The sequence below is a fragment of the Enoplosus armatus genome, chromosome 17 (genome assembly GCF_043641665.1).
Source record: "Enoplosus armatus isolate fEnoArm2 chromosome 17, fEnoArm2.hap1, whole genome shotgun sequence".
Classification (NCBI taxonomy): Eukaryota; Metazoa; Chordata; class Actinopteri; order Centrarchiformes; family Enoplosidae; genus Enoplosus; species Enoplosus armatus.
This window is the reverse complement of record NC_092196.1, coordinates 9,501,595-9,522,883: the sequence shown is the minus strand read 5'-3', so window position 1 is coordinate 9,522,883 and position 21,289 is coordinate 9,501,595. Positions and strand designations below refer to the sequence as shown.

General features: G+C 42.4%; 1 protein-coding gene across 1 annotated transcript in view; it reads right to left on the bottom strand.

Moving 5' to 3' along the window:
* Positions 1 to 21,289, bottom strand: part of cacna1ia (calcium voltage-gated channel subunit alpha1 Ia) — a 101,038-nt gene that overhangs the window by 17,183 nt on the left and 62,566 nt on the right. The window contains exons 10-28 of the mRNA XM_070923358.1: positions 20,180 to 20,331; positions 19,296 to 19,481; positions 17,674 to 17,791; positions 17,349 to 17,504; positions 16,580 to 16,670; positions 15,384 to 15,538; positions 14,410 to 15,150; positions 13,660 to 13,760; positions 12,493 to 12,616; positions 12,254 to 12,322; positions 10,445 to 10,623; positions 9,912 to 10,038; positions 9,378 to 9,503; positions 9,157 to 9,246; positions 8,791 to 8,983; positions 7,914 to 8,065; positions 6,714 to 6,823; positions 3,848 to 3,981; positions 3,230 to 3,300 (exon numbers count right to left, since the gene is read on the bottom strand). Of these exons, the coding sequence (XP_070779459.1) occupies positions 3,230 to 3,300; positions 3,848 to 3,981; positions 6,714 to 6,823; positions 7,914 to 8,065; positions 8,791 to 8,983; positions 9,157 to 9,246; positions 9,378 to 9,503; positions 9,912 to 10,038; positions 10,445 to 10,623; positions 12,254 to 12,322; positions 12,493 to 12,616; positions 13,660 to 13,760; positions 14,410 to 15,150; positions 15,384 to 15,538; positions 16,580 to 16,670; positions 17,349 to 17,504; positions 17,674 to 17,791; positions 19,296 to 19,481; positions 20,180 to 20,331 (3,075 nt within the window). The remainder of the gene's footprint in view (positions 1 to 3,229; positions 3,301 to 3,847; positions 3,982 to 6,713; positions 6,824 to 7,913; positions 8,066 to 8,790; positions 8,984 to 9,156; positions 9,247 to 9,377; positions 9,504 to 9,911; positions 10,039 to 10,444; positions 10,624 to 12,253; positions 12,323 to 12,492; positions 12,617 to 13,659; positions 13,761 to 14,409; positions 15,151 to 15,383; positions 15,539 to 16,579; positions 16,671 to 17,348; positions 17,505 to 17,673; positions 17,792 to 19,295; positions 19,482 to 20,179; positions 20,332 to 21,289) is intronic.

The window sequence follows — 21,289 nt, the reverse complement described above, 5'->3', positions numbered from 1 at the left end:
TGATACTTGGATTTTGCTGTTTACTTTGTAGAGTTCAGTCTAGGAAAGATGCATCAACATTATGACAATGACAGAGCTTATTCTACAGAGATTACACATAGGCTGCAATGCAAATAAAGTTTATTAAAACAAATGAGATACTTGTGGCAGAGGCTTTTTGGCTCTGCTCAAAGCAGGGTTTGGCAGGGTTATAATAATGGTGAAAAGGAGTGTTTTGATAATAATGTCTGGTTTGGAGGAAAAGCTCTCAGTAAATAGGAGCCAAGTCAAATGACTGTGAGTGTGATTGAATTAAATTGAACGACAATGAGATTTCAAAGCAATGCCATTTCTAGGAAAAGAAAAGTTTGCATTTATTAGAGCCACCTCTCTCATACTCAAAGTTTAGACATCTTTGTTTATTTGTCTTCTCTTCTCCTTTGAAATTCACCACAATGATAATTGATAAAGGGGAATCAGCAAGAACTCCATGTTACATTATTTACACTTTAATGCTTAATGAAAGAGCTGCAGGAGGTGGTGAAAAAAGAACAAATATCTGCAAGCACATAACACAATAGATTTTTTTAGCAGCATCCACATTATGAAACTATTAAAGTTTACTTTTGATGTAGATGAATACGCCCCATTACATGCAGCACAGTCTGACGAGTCCCTTTGGACTGAAAGTAATGGAGGTAATGTCACACAACTTTTCATTGTGAGTGCTGTACTAATTCTACATGTGACTGTTCTGGGGTTTGCCTCAAGTACATCTCTAAGTTAGTGCTATCCTGCCTGGTGTACTTAACAATCTGTGCTTCATAATGGCCTGAGTCTATGTGGGATCCAGGATGAGGACAAACGCACTTTTGAGAAAGACAAGACTTACTGGGAGGGACTTAATGGTGTACTCTGTGCAGGTGTGTATAACAATAACTTACCCTCTACTTGATGAAAATAAGCAGCTTTACTATTTGTTTGAACTAGTTTTTGCACAAATTAAGATTTTGTTCTCTTTTATTATTTTAATGATTTCATTTGAGGGACAGAGACCAACATTATAGCCATTTTAAATATATATACAAATAGTTTCACACTCTGACACCTTCCCAAAGCAAAAATGGCCATGTGGTGTCCACATCTGCCTCATTTTGTTCAGCAGGTTTCTCAGCCATTCTCAGAGAAGAGATAAAACAACAGGCTTGACTTTAGTGCCAACATGATGAAGGCTGTTAGTGTTAATGAATGGCATGTTGCAGCCATTTTGCACCAGTTGGGGAGGAGAGGATAATGGAGGATGCTTGTGGTCACAATGACTTTGTCTTACTGTGTCTTTGTAAAGACAAGCCATAAAAATGCATTTTCTCTTAACTTATTAAGCTTACTCACCCATTTAGTGTAAGTGTATGGATCCCTTATTACATCTCCATGTCCAGTCATGGCCTATTAAATATATAAACTGCTTGTGGAACTGCATTCACATCATGTTTAATCTCAGGAATTATTATTCTAGCAGACATCTGTCCCTGTGTGCCATCCCTTGCCTTCTTATACCAATAGCAGTGTATTTTCCTGGCCTTTTGTTCAGCTGTCTCCTGAAGCCTTTGTTAAAATGTCAATGTAGTCCTCAATATCCTATGTGATGTAATGAAGAAATGTTGGCAGCGTGCCATTTTATTTTCACAGTAATATGTAGCGTAATATCACCTCAGGTCTCGCCAGGTGTAACGCTTTCGCTCTCACTCCTTCAGTACCTCGATATGCACACACACCCATGCACACAGAGAGTGAGACCTCCTGGAACTGTTTAATTAGCCCTAGTTTTAATTACCTCCCCTGGTGCCCTTGGGATAGAGCAAAGGGCTCAGTGTTAATGAGAGGGGGATCAATATAAATGAAAGACAAGGAATCTGTTCTCCCTCACCTCTGCCTGCCCTCCTTTCACCACACCACCTGTTTCCCTCTGTTTGCTTCATCTTATGTTTGATGGTCAATGGGTCAGACTGTGTGAGTGTGTGACGGTGAGCCTGCATGTCCATAAATGAGGCTGTACACTAGTTTGTGCACCTAACCTTTCAGTCTGGACAACAGCCTTTCTTTAAAGGAATAGTTAGAAATACGCCTATTCGCTTTCTTGCTGAGGCTGAGATGAGAAGATTGATGCCACTCTCACATTTGTACAGTGAAAATGCAGCAGCCGGTTAGCTTAGTTTCTATAAATAGGTTTTTGTATGGATTAAACCAACGAGACATAACGTGGTTAGTGAGTTTTAGAGGTGTCAGTAGGCAGATTTACCTTTGGACAGAGTGAGACTAGCTGTTTCCCCCTCTTTCCAGTCTTGAGGCTAAGCTAAGCTAACCGACTGCTGGCTCCACTCACACTACAGTACAGACATGAGAATTGTGTGAATCTTCTCAACCAACTCTCGGCAAAAAAGCAAATAAGGATAATTCCAAAAATGTCAAACTATTGCTTTACTTTTCACAGGTAAAATAATGAGGAAGTCCAAACTAATGCTCCAAGAAAGACATCAGCGTGCAGTGACTAGAGCTTCAGGCAAAGGTTACTGATTAATAAACATGGGGACACTGATGACATGATTCTGAGGCAGCACATGAAAACTACATAACGACATTTAAATATAACATATATATAATATAATATAATATAATATTATATATACATAACAAGACTTTACATGTGTTCTGTTGTCTCCTATTTTATTCCTAAGTCATAAGAGTATGCTACAAGGCAAACAGACACTACTTCCAGTCAGTAAATAATAGTGAGCAAGCATGCATTTTGGAATTTTTTCCTAGGGAGTTAAACTTTCAGTGCACTGGAATGATTTAGACTCTGGAACGGCCTAGAAACTGTCTGACTCTGTGTAGATTTCACCACCAAATGAACTAAGACTGGTTTTAAGAAGCCCCCACTGTTTCTAGCACACTGTGGTCGCAGTGGGAGTCTGGGTACTCTCCGTGGTGCTGAAAGTGAAAACAAGACAAAGCCTATGTGTGCGTGCACGTGTGTGTGTGTGTGCCAGTCTACCAGTCTGTGGCATGAATGAGTCATCTATTAGAGCTGCCTACAGGCCAACAGAGAAAGAGAAGGGGGGCCTCGTAACACCCTGGCTATTGACTGAGACTGGCAAACTCTCTCTCTCTGGGAGTGTGGAGTGTGTGTCTGTGAGAAAAAAAGAGGGAGAGACAGTGTGTGTGTGTGTGTGTGTGTGTGTGTGTGTACCTGAGGCAGGGCTTGGACCACCGTATCCAACAGGGCTCTCATTCCTGTCGCCATCTTCAGCAGCTTCAGCACTGTGTGTGTGTTTGTGTGTGTGTGAGAGAGAGAGAGAGAGAGAGAGAGAGAGAGAGAGAGAGAGAGAGGAGAGAGAGAGAGAGAGAGAGAGAGAGAGAGAGAGAGAGAGAGAGAGAGATGTGAGAGCATTTAGGGAAAAATCCCTCAGGTTCAATTACACACTAAATAGGAAACATTAAACTGTGTAAAGGTCAGTTCTTAATTTACACTCTGTGTAACACACACACACACACACACACACACACACACACACACACACACACACACACACACACACACACACACACACACACACACTCCTCTTTAGACATTAGCTGCTATGCTACAGCTAACTGACCTGTAAAAGTTATTTACAGTTGCAACAGTTATATATTAACACAACAGCAAGTCCAAATCAATATCATTCTTTACTGAAAGGATTTACAGGAAGTGCTGCTGATAGGAGTAAGAGAGTGTGTGTGTGTGTGTGTGTGTGTGTGTGTGTGTGTGTGTGTGTGTGTGCGTGTGTGTGTTGGGGGGTATTTCCCACATGTGTAATATATTTACCTCGTGCTATCCTCAGTACTCTCATGATCCTGATGATGGTGGGGTTGATGGGCAGGGCAGAACTGATCTCAATCTCCTCCAGGGTGATGCCCATCACTGACAGAAGCACAATGGCCAGGTCCAACTGGTTCCACCTAGCACAAGCACACACACACACACACACACACCCACACCCACACTCATGTGACGGAGGAAGGTGCTCATAAAAGCATTGCACCAAACATGCACACAAAGCACGTTCATACATGTTTTACATACGTGTTTAGAAAAGATGAAGTCACAGCTGTTCACTGTCATATACTCAGGGCTGTCTGAAAGGTTCTGAGCCTTGCTGCATAAGGTGGTATGTAGTTAATTATCTGTTACCTTTCAACACATTACTCTCCTTTAGGAGCTACACATTTCTACCAGTGATGCAGCAATGCCTCATCCCCCAAAGCCCTTAATAAATCCATCATGTGCAGCAAAATGCTTGTCAGACAAAAAAGGCTTGAGGACAGATGGGAAACAGATGTTGCCAAATCAGATTAATATGGTAGGGAATCAAAGAGTTTAAAGCCACCAAAGTCATTGCGACACCTGACTTAAGTATTTTCACCTGATGTAACTGTACCACTTTTGCGAGCTTCCCGGTATGTTTATTCTTAATTGCCTCATGTAATTGCTTCAGGAAGTATTGTAGTCCTAATTTATCTCCTGACTTTTAGAAAGAAAGTGGGCTTAAAACTGCATTTTTAAGGAAAATGGTAAATCAGGTGCACATCTGATTTGAGATCACATAGCAAGGCACCCAGAGTGCTAAAACATTTGGCACTGCAAGTTCATCTGTCAGGATGCCTGCCAAACTCTCTCATTTAAAATGCCAGCGACAACAGTGCATCAACGGCGGCCCGTGACTCATTATCATCATGCACATGATCATGTTTCCCTCTGTTGTCAGGGCCTGCCTGACTGTGGTGTCTTACCCACCTTTTCACACTGGCAAAAGATGATGCATCATCCTCTGTGGTTTCAGCCACACAGCCCTTTCAGACGGAGGACTGCAGCCGCCTTTGTTCATATTTACACAACAATGTTCTCAATCACTTATACACACCAAAGTCATAGGAACAACCTAGCTCACCGGGTAAAAATGCAGCTGTTGCTCATCAAAAGGTTGAATTAAATATGTGTTGTATCTCCTTTGCTGTTAGAATCAGAACTTTTTGGCTTGGCGCACACACACACACACACACACACACACACACACACACACACACACACACACACACACACACACACACACACACACACACACACACACACACACACACACACCTGCAAACCTGTGGCAGTGTGTTTGTGTGTTACCTGCTACTCCATTAACCCAGTTCTAAAGCTGGCCTGAGAGTCACCCTGGCCTATAAATCACACTATGCACAATGGCTGCTCACGGCTGTTGCTGACACTACATAAAAAGAGACAAAGCGCCGGCTGATTACCGCGTGATAAATTCTCTCTATATCCGCCCATCTCTTTCTCATTTCATCACTCATTTGTCCTCGTCCTTTTTTTTGTCTTTGATCAATCCAGCTTCTCCTCCTATATATTATCATCCCTCTCTCTCTCTTCCTCTGCCACCTTATCTCTCTCTCTCGCTCTAACCATTTCTCCTTATCCTAAAATGGGTCAATGACATTAAACTACCATCAGTGTAACATAAGATCCCAAAGTTTCTGCCTTTAATTAGTCAGCACATATCCCTGAAAAGAATAAGACATCTGTCTCACTGTGCACATTTGGGTGAGTGACAAATCAATTAGTCTGGGTTCTGCGTGAATGAATGTGGGCGTGACCAGACCGGAGCTGAGGTGTGTTTCCCATAGAGGTCAAACTAAGGTGAGTACAGTAAGTTGGAGAAAGGGAAAGCGCAGTAGTATCATATGCAGAGAACTAATAGACAAGTTGGCGTTGTTAAGCAGAATGATGCTTAACAATATTTTTTCATTATTTCACTCTATAAATTAAAAATGAAAAACTCTCCCCATGAAAGGATTGTCACATCCATTTAAAAAGCTTTATTAATTGCAAATGAATTTTGATTTATACTTAAATTATGGAATAACGTGATGGAATAAGGGAATGAAATAATGATTTGATGGCGCCCAATGAAGCTAAATACCATAAAGAAAACTGTAAACTCCTGCTTCTTACAGTGATAATATGGACATTTCAGTCGGTTGTCTTCGACAGAAGCGATCATGTGTAATAATTGTCATGAAATCTGTACGGTATGGTTAAGTCGACTTAATAACAGAACGCCTCTGAGCCACCTCACATTTTCCACCATATTTCATAATCCTCTATATCATCAAAGCCGTTATTCCCCTATTCCATTTATAATGATCAAAGGCGGATTTGTACAGCCATTACACTTTGAACTAAATAACTGTTTATTGTGGCACTATTTATATTAACAGTTAATTCAAGAGATTAATGCATGTGCCTAGAGCCCCGATAGTGGCTTTAATGTTTCATTTTCACTTCAAATATGTGATGAGTGACTGAGCTGAATAGCCACAAACATAGGGCGATATTGTCATGTTTGGTGACATTAAATCTCCAACTGTTTTGAAATGTAAAGCTAATTCTGCAGTATCTAATCCAAAGGGCGCTTGTGTTTTCAGGCCAGACAATAAAAAGGCCATAAGAAAAGCTGATTGACAATCATCACGCTGCTTCCCTCCAGGGGAGGAACAGTCTACTTCTGGACAGCAGATTAACAAATAATGCTACAAATAAGCACATAGAGACACTTACATGCAGACAGAAAGGGAAACACTCTCATCACGCTGCCAACACACACAGGTATAAACACACACTGTACCTTTCTTTGAAGAAGCGGCGAAATCCGAAGGCGATGAGTTTGAGTACTGATTCCAGCACAAAAGTGGATGTGAAGAAATAGTTGCAGTACTTCAGGGCGAGATCTAGGGACTGGAAAAAGAGAGTAAAAAAGGGGGCGTGTGTGTGTGTGTGTGTGTGTGTGTGTGTGTGCAATGAATTAGGGTGGAGTATCAGAGGCATCAGCAGGGAGAAACTGTAGAACTGGAATTGTTCCCATTGTTTGTAGAGTAAAATCAAGCATGCCAGAGGCAAAAACAGAGCATCTTCCATTCATAGCACCACATATTTTTAGGCTAAATTGTATTCACAGTGAATTCAAATATTCCAAGGATGTTTTTATTGTCTTTAACATCCAGTCCCACTTCCTGTTACTGCAGAGACTGGAGATTACTTTGCTAGGCTGTTTTCTCCTTTCACAAATAGAGCTGCAGCGTCGAACAAGTGGGAGGCTGCCAAATGTCAGAACCAACGGCTGACAAATACAGCCAAGACCTGTGATATTTATCTGATGCTCGGTCAGTTTGAGAAAGCATGCTCCTTTTTAAAGGTCAAACGGGCATCTTATCTCAAGGATAATCACTTTTCTCCCTCTCACAAAAAATGCTATCAGGCTTTTGAACCTCCATTCATCACACATGAATGGACAGATACACGCACTGTACAGCTAACACCACTCAGACAGCAGTCTCCATCAAATCAGCAATGCAATCACAGCTCCTTTGTATGAACTGCAGCTACTCACAACACACGCTACAGGGCCTGGATGCAGTGTCATGGTGGTTGACCAGTCAGTGGTATCACTGTGTCTCTCTAAGATGCTACTGTTTGGAGAAGTGAAGGCTTTATGTAAGAGCTGTACAGCCACAAAGATTTGACAGACATTAAATTAGACTCAACCCAGCATACAACACCTACTGAGATGGAGCTTGTAGTAGAATCTGTTTTTGTCCATACAGGCGCTTTAGGGGAAGTCAGAGCTAAATTGCACAGATCTCTAATTTCTTACATGAATGCAAGAATGCGAGGTGCTTCCCCCATTTATCACCTAACTTGCAACCACAGACACAAATACAGAAGTGGATCTGAGCCCACTGCACTCCCTGAACATGACACACCAATTTGTTCTTGCGCTCCTAGACAACACACATCGTTGCACACACAGGTAAACATTCCTTCTTACACGAGGTTGATTGTAGTGCTCTAAGGACATGGTGATGACGTTGATGCAGATGATGAAGGTGATGATGAGGTCCAGGTAGTGGTTTGTGCACAGTGTGTGGATCATCAGGCGTATGTGGCCATAGCTGGAATAGTAGGGCAGCTTTTGGGCTTCTGTTGGTAGAAAAATATATCAATGAAGCTTTTAAACATATAACATTTGTATTCGAATCAGGTATTTTCTGATGATGAGGTTATTTCTAAGAAAATATTGTTCTTTGTTAAATAAAGTATAAAGTCTTCTCTAAAGCGATATACAATTCTTCTCATGATACACAGTGATCATTCGACCTTGTGGCTGTTTCAAATATAAGATCATCTTTGTTTTTTCCAGACATAACGCTTAAAAATTAAGCTTTGATCGAGCTGGAATCACTATCAACTGAAAATAATCTCAAATTTCAGAGCACTTCAGCAATTATGACAGTTGCTGTTTGTGTGTTTATAATTATCTGTCTGTCTCTATTTCTATCTCTCTTTCTTTCCACAGCACAATTTCTCATCAGAGCTCTACATGCTAATAGAAAGGGATTTTTGTAATGTTTTATAGTAACAATAGGGGTAGAGTGAGCAATTCAAGCCCTTGTTTTCAGGCGCTGTGTTTTGTATCATTATATCTGGTTGTGTTATAATTGTTTGTAATATCTTTTCATCTGATCGTATGAATTCTTACTCTATAAATCTCTTCCTGCCTTTGCTGTCTTACTGTTCCCCTTCGTTCACTTTATTTATTCCTGTCTCTTCCTCCAACTGTTCATGTTCCTGTTTTTTTAATTTCTCTTCCAGCTTTCGACCTACTCCATACCCTCAATCCCTCTACTGTCATTCCTCCCTCTTACTTCTCCTCTTCTTTTCCATGCGCCGCTGGCGCTTCTCCTCACGCCTCTTGGCTTCCTCCACCTCCTGGTGCTGGCGGCACTTGTGGAAGTTCTCCACCACCACGCCAACAAACATGTTGAGGACAAAGAAGCTGACGATGAGGAGGAAGGAGATGAAATACAGCAGCATCCATGGGTTGTTGTTGGTCACCGGCTGGGGTTGAAGTGGTGTGTTTGTTCATGATGTGATTCGAAGTAAATTATGTGAAAGAAGGAGGTAAGAAACAAAACAGATATGAGAGGGAAGGACATAAAGATTTAGTCAAATAGAAGATGGTGCCTAAAGTATTTCTAAATATTGTTGTTGTACAGCGTATATGCGGGTACCTGTTGGTCCACACCCACAGCATCCAGGCCGTGATACATGATGTTGACCCAGCCGTCCTTGGAGGCGAGTACAAACAGGGACATCAGAGCCTAGACAACAGCGAGCAGAAAACAGAAAGGAAAACTGAGCTCCTTGTTTTAAGGAGAAAAATACAATTTTTAAAGATTTTGTTACACACTCCAATAACCAGATGTGCAGATAACACACATGTGACACTAACCTGTCCCAGGTTGTCAAAGTTGTACTTATGGTGGACCCACTTGTAGTTGGCTTGCAGACAGTCAGACTTGTTGGTGATGTTTTTGACATCAGGGCCGAAACAGTAGAAGAACTTGCCTTTAAACAGCTGTCAGTAGAGGAACAATGAGAAAGCTTTTGATGCCGTCTGACTACTTATATAAAACAGAGAAATATTCCTTCATGGGCCCCTCAGATGAGATGAAAGGATGCTCTTGAGTGAAATAATGAGCTGGTCAAAGATCCCAACAGCGGAAAATGTTGAAATGATGAAAGTAGGAAGACAATGAGAGTTTACTTAAGAAAGAAATGTGTGTGCATGTCTACTTCAAAGCTATCAAGAGGGAAAGGGAGGGAGAGGATTGCATTTTAAAAAAATCATAGTAATAGGCAGGAAACCATAGCACACACAAATAAACTGGGTTATTTACAGCAATTTCTGTGCATATAATATCCTCGACTAAATAATGTATGCATGCAGTTTGTATCATTAAAACAGCTGTTCTCTGTTTCCTACCTGTACCCCAAGAATGCCAAAGATGATGAAGAAAGCACAACAGATGAGGACAATGTTTCCAATGGGTTTGAGGGAGGTGATGAGGGTCTCCACCACCAGCTTCAGACCTGGAGCTCTGCTAATCACCCTGGGGAGGGGAGAGGGGTAAGTGGGAAATAAGAAAAACACATAAAAGATAGAGGGAGTAAAAAACAGGAAGTTTGTAATTTTGTATAGAATGTATTTCTGGTTATTCACTATCTGTGTATCACGGGCCACATCGCAGATGCTGTGAGTGAAGCGTGTTGTTCCATTTTAACATCTTTAAAATTGGAAAGACCACCATTAATGGGAGGAAACCTATTTATTGAGTACATATTTGATTAATTATGGTTACATTTTCTCTCTGCTGTTGAGAGTGTTGAATAAATTTGAAAACTGATTTTTAATCTGCTTGGGAACAGAGCATTACAACATTTTGAAGTACTAGAGAAAATTACCAACAAAAAGAGTAAAAAAAATAAAAAAAATAAATTACAGGGATTTGTCCATACCTGAGGGGACGCAATGTTCTGAGCAGCCTGAGTACTCTAAGCACACCCAGGATCTTCGCCCCACCCGCCATGGACACGACAATGTCAACCAAAGACACAAAAACCAGGAAGCCATCCAGAATGTTCCAGCTGCTCCGCAGGTAAGCCTGTTCACCCACATAAAGACCCATGGAGACCACCTGAAGATGAAAGACAAAAAGCATGTTAGAACATGGACTACACTCGCCACGTGGCCACTTACACACGTTCGTATATTGTCTTTTCTGAACCAGCTCTGTAAAATAAACTGTCAAATGTGAAAAAACACAAACGTGTAGCACAAAAGAAAAAAAAGAGAGGTGAGAGATGAGATACAGACAAGAAAAGTCCCCAGCAGCTGAAGGACAACGAGCTGATGACACTAACAAGACAGGTTACACTTTCAACCTCAAACACAAATACACACGAACACACACACAGACGTATGTATGACCCAATGACACACCATGCATCACAGAGCGCACAGGAAACAGCGTGTTTACTGTAATATCCACTGGTGCTGTAACAATGCCCCAATGTCTTTATCTTTGCTTGTAAATTTTTTTTTGTGAAACCATTTTACAGATGATGGTACTTCACTCCTTTGATTCCGAGAGTGAGGGATGGATATTGCACAGGAATTGCAATACATATGCACGCAGCTGGATTTTGTGTTTTTCTAAGCAGCAGGAGCATCACGCCTGCTTGGGCAAAAAAAATCTGCAACTGACATTTGAAGCCGTTTGCCAAGTATCCTTCAAAGGGACTGTGGGTGTTAGCATACAAACACATCAAGATGGCTGAAAGATCAGTGCCTGGCAAACATCTTCTGAATGCCTGAATGCCAAAATGTAAACTGACCGCAATGATAAAAAGTAAACTGAATGCAGAAAACTTCCAAGTGCGAATAAAGTTCACAATTCTGATGATATATTTACGTATAATAATTTATGTTGAGAAATAGTGCGGGAAAAAGCATTGCTTATTTATACAACTACAATCATTAGAACTACGTTTTTGGAGAGTGCTACATTGTGTATGAAGCTGCCTCCTAAAATAACACTCTAAAAAGGTCCTGCTGACCAATTCCTCAGCCGTGCTGTGCTTTTTATGTAGCTGCATCTTGTACAGCATTAAACTCAGTGGTGGAGTCCTACGGAGAGATTAATGCTACACTAACAAACACACAAGATACACAACGCTCAGACAGACACAAACACGGAGAGAGACATGTACGGCTCGGCCAGGGGGCTGACAAGTCTGTGGCTCCTTGACGGGCTGTGATCGGTTAATAATTGATTGTGGGAGTGCATAATTGATGGCCCACTTGTGCCAAAGCCTTTCGCAGAGAACACAGAGGCAGTGGCAAAGGATGGGAGGGAGGGGAAAATATAAGAACGGAAGGACGGGAAAAGATAGAGAGTCCGAAAAGAGGGACCCTAAGGAAGTGGAAAAACAAACTTATAAAAGAAGCAGTTGACACTAGAGAGGACAGGAGGAGGGAGAGAGTGTGGGGGAGTGCTGGAGATGGACTGCATCCATAAGAGAAGACTAGCCACTAATTAATGACATTGCTTAATTGCTCTATTCTCCAAAGAAACATGGGAATTGCCAAGAAAGAAGAGTAGGGGAGGGGTTGGGCTGTGGGAGCACTGAGGCAAAGTCAATTCAGAGAGAGAGAGACAAACAGGGTGACACAGGGGGAGACAGACAGAAAACAGACCTCTGTGTAGTGCCTGCGCACACTACACTCAGGACCCATTGGCAGTAATTGAGAGAGTAAAATGTTACCTTGAGTGTCATCTCGCTCACAAAGATGGCAGTAAAGATGTAGTTGGAGATGGTGAGAAAGACTCTTTCCTGGAGGAGGGAGAGAAGTTGACAGTCAGAAAGAGGAGATGGGGCAATTAGAGGTAGTAAAACATTACTTATTGCATCTTTTAGATAATGGAATTGAATTCATCCTCGGATAATACAAAAAGCTACCACACACAGATGCAGCTTCTACACACACATGCATGAGGATTTACCAAGCTGCCCTGTAGTATCTTGGGCCTCTCCAGAGCTACTGTGATGCAGTTGGAGAAGATGAAGGCCAACACCACGTAGTCAAACAGCTTATGGGCTATGATGGACTGGCACATCTGTCTGAACCTGGAATAGGAGGAGAGGAGGAATGAGACGAAGATGAAGAAAGGAAGGTAGAAAGCGAGACGTTTAAATAGGCATTGCAATTGTTATTAAGCCAAATAGAGGCTGACATAATGGGGGGAACAATACATAGACGTAAGGCCACACTCTGTCCAAACCACAATTTACAAACCCCTTCCATCCAATCAGAATGGGAGCCAAGTTTCCTGACAGTGCATGGGAGCTCCCTCGCATCTTGTTGAGTAAATAGCCTCATTCTGCCCCTGTTTACATTGCTCCTAATTCAAAACAAATTACATTAAGAACACTCTCTGAAGCACAAGACTCCTGAGTACAGTGCTCTGCTGGGAGAACAGAATAGAGAGATAAGAGAGAGAGAAAGAAACATAGAAAAAGAGAGGAAGAGATGGGACATATAAATACTGAATATGCATTTCAAAACTTAGCATGTGACACTGTGTACCGCCAAAAAGCAATTAAATATCTTTGCTGTAGTGCTTATTGGAACGGATGAAAGAGAAACAGAGTGAATCCAATAGGAGAGGGATTGTATTTATTCTGAAGTATTTTGGAACAAGCATGGCGACATTTAAATGCCTTTTACTGAAAAACTCAAACATCTCTATTCAAACCCTTCCTTCCTCCGCAGGTTGTAACACAACATCCCTACAAGTTAATGCAGAATTTAATGAATTGCCTACCGTATTAAATTTACCCCCTGAGGCCTGTTTCTTGCTCTCTAACAGGAAGGGAGAGGATAGAAAATATCCCTTTGTTATTTGGAAGGTGGCGATCAATACTCTAATGTAGTCCTTCTCGGAGGAAGCTCGGCAACCTGTCCTTCCTATTGATGAGGTGGGGAACAAAATCGGCCCACCCATCCTAGGCATTGTTTGGATGAGATACGTCCCGTGGCCCGCCGATAATGTCTCTATGAGAGGCTGTAAAGACTTTGGCTAGGAACACTTTGACAATCCCATCACTAAATGCACTGGATACAACAGATTTGATTACAAAAGGAAAAAGTGGTGATAAAGGTGACTCACTTGTTCTGTGGGGAGAATAGGAAGACAGACCAGTCCTCTCTGGTCTCGCACCAGTCTGGTCTGTACACCTCTAACATCTTCTGGATGCGGAAGCACAAGCTCTGCAACAAAGAACACACACACAGACATATCAACACACAAGATAGCACACACACAAGCAGAGCCCATACACCATGCACGATATAATCATGCAGTAAACAAAAAGACACACAGAACTGCAAAGAGAAACCGCCTGTTTAGACTCCCTATTTAAATTATTTACGAAAGTGAGGCACTTCTATAGCAACAGCTCGAAGCATCTTCCAACATTACCATCCGTATAGCTCTCTCCCCCGCTGTCTAAATAGTCCTTTCTAATTAACCTTGTTTCCCTCGTACACAGACTTGTTTACAATGAAAACAATGGGTCTCCCATGGGGCCCAGGTGATAGGGAGTGCAGGCTTTATACAAAGTACTTGAAAATCCTACACAAGGGAGCAGGAGATTATTGCATGTGTAAAATCTTTACTTTAACATAAAAGCTAATGGTTCGGTTATTGAGAATCACAAGGCTAGATTGTGTTTCTTTGTTCCTTTTAGATGTTGCTACATACTGTTTTAGGGATGCTTATCTGCATCTGTGCAATTGGACTGTGTATCATAGGAAAGCCGTATGATTGCATAAGCTTACTCCACTCACTCACCAGGCTTCTCCTAATGCTATTACCGTTTAATTCCCCCCCTCCAACACACACTTAATGGTAACTTACATAGTCAATGTCATCATCCAGGTCCTCCCGGTCCTTGCTGCGTGTGTTAACCTGGGGGAAGACGTCAGCCATCAGCTGGCTCTGGGGGTTCGCCCCTCCAGCCTGCTCAGTCGGGTGTCTAGGAGGCGGCTGGAGAAGCTGAGACAGAGGAGTCTTGCCATTACAGTCTTGGTGTACCCCTCCTAAGCCACCCAGACTGTCGATGCCACCACCACCCCCTCCGCTGATTACCACCCCCCCAGAGAAGCTCTTCTTTCTGTGGGGAGCATGGAGCGCCATGGGGGGCAGCGGGTGGTGTGGCGGCAGCGGATGGTGCGGGGGTCCTGGGACCTGCAGCAGGTGGGGCAGCTCTAGTGATAGAGCTCTGCGGTCCCTCCTGGGCACAAAGTGGCCCGGGAGCACAGGGTGGGGAAGGTGAAAAGAGCGTGGTGCAACAGCAGGAGGAGAGAGGAGAGACTCCTCCTCATCTGGGTGGACATGGTGGAGGTGGCGGTGCGGGGATGAAGAGGCCCGGGGACCCCGGATGCGAAGGCTTCCTCCAACCACTCCGCCAAGACCCCCCAGGCCGTAGCCATAGAAGGGCCTTGCAGAAGTGGGGGTGAAAACTGGACTAGAGGAGGGAGACGAGGAGGAGCAGGGGCGGCATCCTCCCAAGCTGTTCCAGCTGGAACGACGGGCCCACAAAGCCTGAGGATGGGGAGGCAGTGGGCGGCCCCAGTTGTGGTAACTTCGACCTGGATACTGAGAGAGAAGAGAGAGGTTTCTTCCATCTCCTGTAATTCTGAGACACACTCTATCTGAACCTGGATTACTAACAAAAACAAACTGACCCAATGACCACACACATCTCATAATAATGGAATGAAGAAGAATATAGCAATGTATTCATATGCTACTCATTACATGAAACATGGAAGTGCCACAGCAGCTATGTAGTTTTTTCAGCTTCTCTCTTTACAGGCCTCTCCACTCACCACAGCCCTCTGTTCCAGGTTGGCCCTGCCAAGAGAAATGACACTGTTCTTCCTGGAGCCGAGAGCAAAGGTCAACCTCTCTCCAGGAAACAGACCAGGGGGCAGTGGGGACAAGTCCAGGTGCCCGTTAGGGGTTAGTGTACAGATCTTTGGGTCTGTAGGAAAGATGGAGTGGAGAGAAGAAGTTGGAGGAAAGGGACAAGGGGTGATGAAGGGAGGGGAGGAAGTGAGATAAGATGGATGAGCGGAGAAAACAATCAAAGAAAGAAAGACAGAATTAAACAAGCCTTTCCCTCCTTCCGAGGCGGAACTTGGCACTCTTCATCACTTTACAACATAAACCTCCCAAAATGATGTTATGGCCAGCTCAGAGAGGCAGAGGAGGGTTTAATCTACACTAAATCACTTTACAGGAGCCAGAGAGGAGCTCGTAATTGTGAAAGAGAGGAATATCTGGCAGTGGTTTGTCCATTCTCACACATATCTTTTGGAAGAAGAGGTCTCAAGGAACCATTAACATTCCAAATGTGTTTTTTCCAGGTAAGCTGACATTTAAAAGGCTCAGGAGGACTGTGATCAGACATCATCAGAGGCCTCCCTAATGTGCTGCTAAATGCTACTCTATGCTGCATGGTGCTTTGGCTGTTTCTTGGTGAGTTCACTTTTGTTGTGCCCACAGGGAGAAGAGGGGGGAGGAGTGGCTGGAGAAATGGCATCAGGCATGCATTATTTAAAGTTTGCGCAGCTTACATTTCAGACTGGAAAAAGATGCTTAGAAATGTTTGTTGTGGAAATCGGACGACAGGTAACGTTTCTGATGCCCAAGGCACAACGAAACAGCTCCGTCAGAGTGCTGAATAGAGGTTTGGTTACATTACGACCTTCCAGCAGGATTAGTTTTGAGTTTGCAATTCTGTTTGTTTGGAAATGATAAAAGAAGTGAAGTGAAATTCTGAATAATGTTAAATGATCTCTTTACAGAGGTGTGGTTAGTTTAAAGTTGATCATTTTGTTTGAGAGGGGTAAACTGGAAATGATTCTAACTGTTGTAAAAGTTGTAAATACACATAAACAGTTCCCATGCAGCACCCCACATTTAGGGGTGCTGCATGGGAGGTGCAAGGTGAAATGTCATTTAATCCGAGTTAAGAGGAAATCAACATTTATTAAACAAAGCTCCAAGAGGCATTTAATACCTGAGAGATGCAGAGAGTCTTTCTGCTTATCATTCTCCTCAAAATTACAGGAAGACCTGTCATCGTCTGAGTAAGAGCGGTTTGCATCGCCCTGTATTGGGGACAGTGAGAGAGAGAGAGAGAGAGAGAGAGAGAAAATGAATGGGTGAGAGAGAAAGAGAGACACAGGGAGAAGAGGAGAGGGATAAGGGGACACGGAGAGGAGGAGGAGACGAGAGAAGGGATGGTAACAAGCAGAGAGTGGGAGAAAGAGTAGAACATGTAGAAATAATGATCAATCACAAGCTAATTTAAATAGGAACCGCCAATCATTTGTCCTCTGCTTATTAACCAACTATCTAAGGAGCAATTTTCTCCCAAGCCCACCTGGGAGACTACTTTCAATCGTCTAATCAGTTGTAACTCTGACAGGTCAGTGCTCACAAAGTACTGAGGTTCAATATTCAACCCATCTTATTCATCATTTATTGCTGTTGCTGAACAAATCCTTCTACACACAGTACATACAGCACATCTATTTTCAAAATAGGGACGAAGACACTGTATTTCTTTCAATTGTGCGACAAGATTGTTTCTACCACAACAGTTGAATAACTCAACATATGATTGATTGTGTCAAAGTCTGCATCCCATTCTGAGCTTATAGCAATAATAAACAAACCACAAGAAAACAACATGATTGGCCAGCTTGTCCCATATCACATTTGGTTTTGTTCATTTGTCTTTTCAAAGTGCATACTGTCCAATGCTCTAAACCAAGATGTCTTACCTCAGCCTGGAAACCCTCAACCAAGATGGCAACCAGTAAATTGAAGAGCACATAGTTTCCAAATGTCATAAGAGCTACAAAGTAGAGAGCAGCGCAGGGCGTGGTGGATGCCATGCCATTGTACAGCACCATGTTCCAGTCCTCCTGAGTCAGAATCTACAGAAAACATACATACAGAGTGGAGCAGGAACACACACATGTAGTACACACACACATGGGCGCACAGGTACAAAAAATAAACACATGTTCTATAACACATTTACTTCAGTTGTGAAACCAAAGTGTTGAAAGTGTGAGGATGTGAGTGTGTTTAAACTATTCGTACCTGAAAGACAGTGACGATGGCCCAGAGCAAGGAGTCAAAGTTCTTCCTGTCGGGCACTGTGTCTCCTGCCTCTGTCTTCAGACTGAACTTACAGCCAAAGATATGCATCCCCAGGATGCTGCAACACAAGAAGGGATTCCTCCAATAATTCAGCCACACTGCTGTCATAGTAGAAGAGTACTGTGCATTTATGTTGGTTATTTGTGTGTTGAAGAAGTAAGTTGAGAATTTAAGTATGCTCTTTGTTTATGACACTTGCAGACAATGTGAAGAATTGTGGTTAGGGTTAGGTACATGCACTCAAAATCAAAACACATAACATGACATACAACCGTTACAATTACTATTTCTAAGCTCTATTTTTTATCTTTCACTCTCTTTCCATCTACCTGCATCCATCTGTTTGCTGTCGTCACAAGACTGCAAAACCCAGACAGTGACGTTTATATTCTCATTCATCGCTGCTTTCTTATGGAGAGATTTTCAAGGTTTAAGTCTTAGCTGTGTGGTGGTGTAGTGGTGCTGTACATTTACTGCTCACTAAAAGCTGCAGCGGGTAGATGCATAGGCCAAATGCCACTCGCTCAGGCTAGCGTTAGCTGGCTAAAAGCTCTGAAGCCATCTGTCTTGGCACACTTGATTGCTGTGCTGCAGGGGTAAAGAAGCGGGTTGGCAGGTACGCATATCCACACACATGAAGTCACAAACAGAGCAGTGCACACATAAAGATACAAGCAGGGCTTGGGTAATAGCATTATGCTGCTGTGTATCTATGTAAAAACTGTTGCACTTCCCACATTTATGATAAATGATTCAAATAACAATAGCTCTGTTAATACCATCTTGATTTTCAGGAAATTGGAGAAAAACAGAGTAGGGTGTGAGTGTGTGTGTGTGTGATTAGGCTGAATGATTATGTTACTGTAAATTTTCAGCATCCACATGTAATTTATATAATACTTTTTTAAAATATTAGGACAACTCACTCTCTCCATTCCTTAGATTTGACCCAGTGGAATGATCGTCATGATCATGAGTCCTTCGTAAATTCATGTAAATGGAAGGCACTGCTAATGGTCAACCATTTTTATGGTCAAAACTTCAATATATTCATGTCCATTTTAAATTAAAGCAATTCATCAATATGCCGTTTGAATCTGAGTTCAGTTTCTATCTGTCAGTTTAATATATATATAATATCCTGCTGACAGACAGACAAACAAGTCAAGGTACTCATAACTTTCACGGCAGAAGTAATTCTGGAGGTCAAAGAGAAAAGCCTCGACATGGTTTGGGCAAAAATGGGGGAACTCCAATAATTAGAAGTTAATCCTATTATTTTGCACAAACTGTGTCGAGGCCTTTGGCTACGGCTGCCTGCACGGTGCTCTACTATTATATTTTTGTCTATCTTAATCTGCTGATATTCTTTTTTTTTGGGCATGTTTGCTTTTATTAGATAGCTGCTGAAGAGAGACAGGAAAGGCGGGACAGAGAGAGGGGATGACATGCAGCATACACACACATACACACCCCAATCTCTGTTCTCCGACTCCACATGTTCTCATTTACACTTTCTTTGAGTCTTGGACTAAACACATGCTCCTGTGCCCTTCCGTTACCTGAATATGAAGATGAAGAGCATGAGCAGCATACAGAAAGTGGCCACGTTGTCCATAGTCTTCATCAGCACCACCAGCTGCCTTCTCAGTGCAGGCATGAACCTCACCAGCTTAATGACCCTCAGCAGCCTGAAGGTCCTCAGCACTGACAGGCCGCCGTCTGCTTGGCCGATGATCTCACACACACTGGGGTGTGTGTGTAGCGTTGGGTGGATGTGTGTTCAGAGAGAGACAGAGATAAAGTGAGAAGTTGGAAGATGTGGAGAAATCAAAAGAAAAAAGTGGAAATTGGTAGCAAAATAAATGCGTATTGTTATACTCGGGGAATGTGGGGAGAGGAAGATCATAAAAATAAATAGAAATCAATCGAGGGGAGGGAAAGACCAGATAAGAGATGATTAGATAAGAGGATAAGTCAGTCCTTTATACTGAATAAAAACACATCACTGCACAGAAATTCTGAGTCTATGACCACATAATCCATACTGGCATGATAAGGAATACTGCTGCATTTACATATTTTAGCCCCATGCTGCGAGACAGTTCCTATATTAACCATCTGACACATAAAAGAAGGAGTTTAGTTAAATGCAAAGCTCAGTGGGGAATACACCAAAAAAGATGAAAAATCTAATTGGAACAGTCGAAGAAATGTCTTGAAACACAATTAGATATGCATTATTTGGACAATCATTACACATGTTTGGATAAAAGCTCTCTTAATTAATGAGTGATTTGAAGCTACGAATCTCAGGCTCTGGATTCTATGGTTTTGGACAAAGTTTGTACATGTTATATTTCATTTTTTACATTTTGGGTCAACTCTTGCTCACTAAAGGACAAGCTAACTTAACAATCAGCAAATGATTTTATAGATTGCAAACCTGATGATGACAATGATGCCATCAAAGATGTTGTAGGGGTTCCTCAGGTACTCAAAGAAGCCAAAAGCAGTCAGCTTTAGGATCATCTCCAGGGTGAACATGCTGGTGAAGACAATGTTGCAGATCTCCAGGACATTGGTCAGCTCGTCGGGCTGGGTGGAGGCAGGAAACACAGAAACAAAAATAGATAATGAAAATAGAAAGTAAGATGCAGAAGTGGGTATAGACAGAGTGGCGCAATGAGTGGTAGGCAAAAGATAAGAGGGGTTCGAGTTGCACGCATCCCAAGGTAAAAACAGAGCAGCGATAGACACAGGGTGGCAGGTACAGACAAAGAGATAAAAACATAGTTGATATCAAACCACTGCTTTGCAATCAAAAGATGCGGGAGCCACAGTGAAGAAAACAATTGTGTACGCATCACATTTCTCCGCCTGTGTTGAAAAGGCTGTCACTCAAACTGTCAATCAGTTGTGAAGACAATTCTCTCTCACCTGGCAAATAAAATTAACACACACACCTTCTCTTAGATAGGCAACAGACGTGGAGGAAGGAAAGAGACTCAAAAAAGGGGAAACAAATTGTGTTTTTTAGCACAGCTGTTTATGTTGAATTGTAAAGGAAAACTCAGGGAACATCACATCGCTTATAATAGGAAACAGGAATAATGAAAAAGGGAATGGAGAGTGTGTATTGTCTGTGTAGCACATGGTGTCAAACACTAGCTGAATAGGAGAGCATTTTATCTGGCAAGAATTGGCAAAGAGCACATACAAGAACACATACATACACTAACCGCACACACAAGAAGCAAACACACACACACACACACACACACACACACACACACACACACACACACACACACACACACACACACACACACACACACACACACACACACACACGCTCCAGTCAATTGCGGGTTTATTTCCATTTGTATGTGCGTGTGCACAAGCAGACTCGCTTCATGCAAGTATACACTGTGTGTGTGTGTGTGTGTGTGTGTGAGTGTGTGTGTGTTGTGCACGATATGGATCAGATGCTTTCTCTGATACCCCCCGTGAATTTCAGTTTCAAAGCCAGCGGAGAAATAGCCAGCTAGCCCTG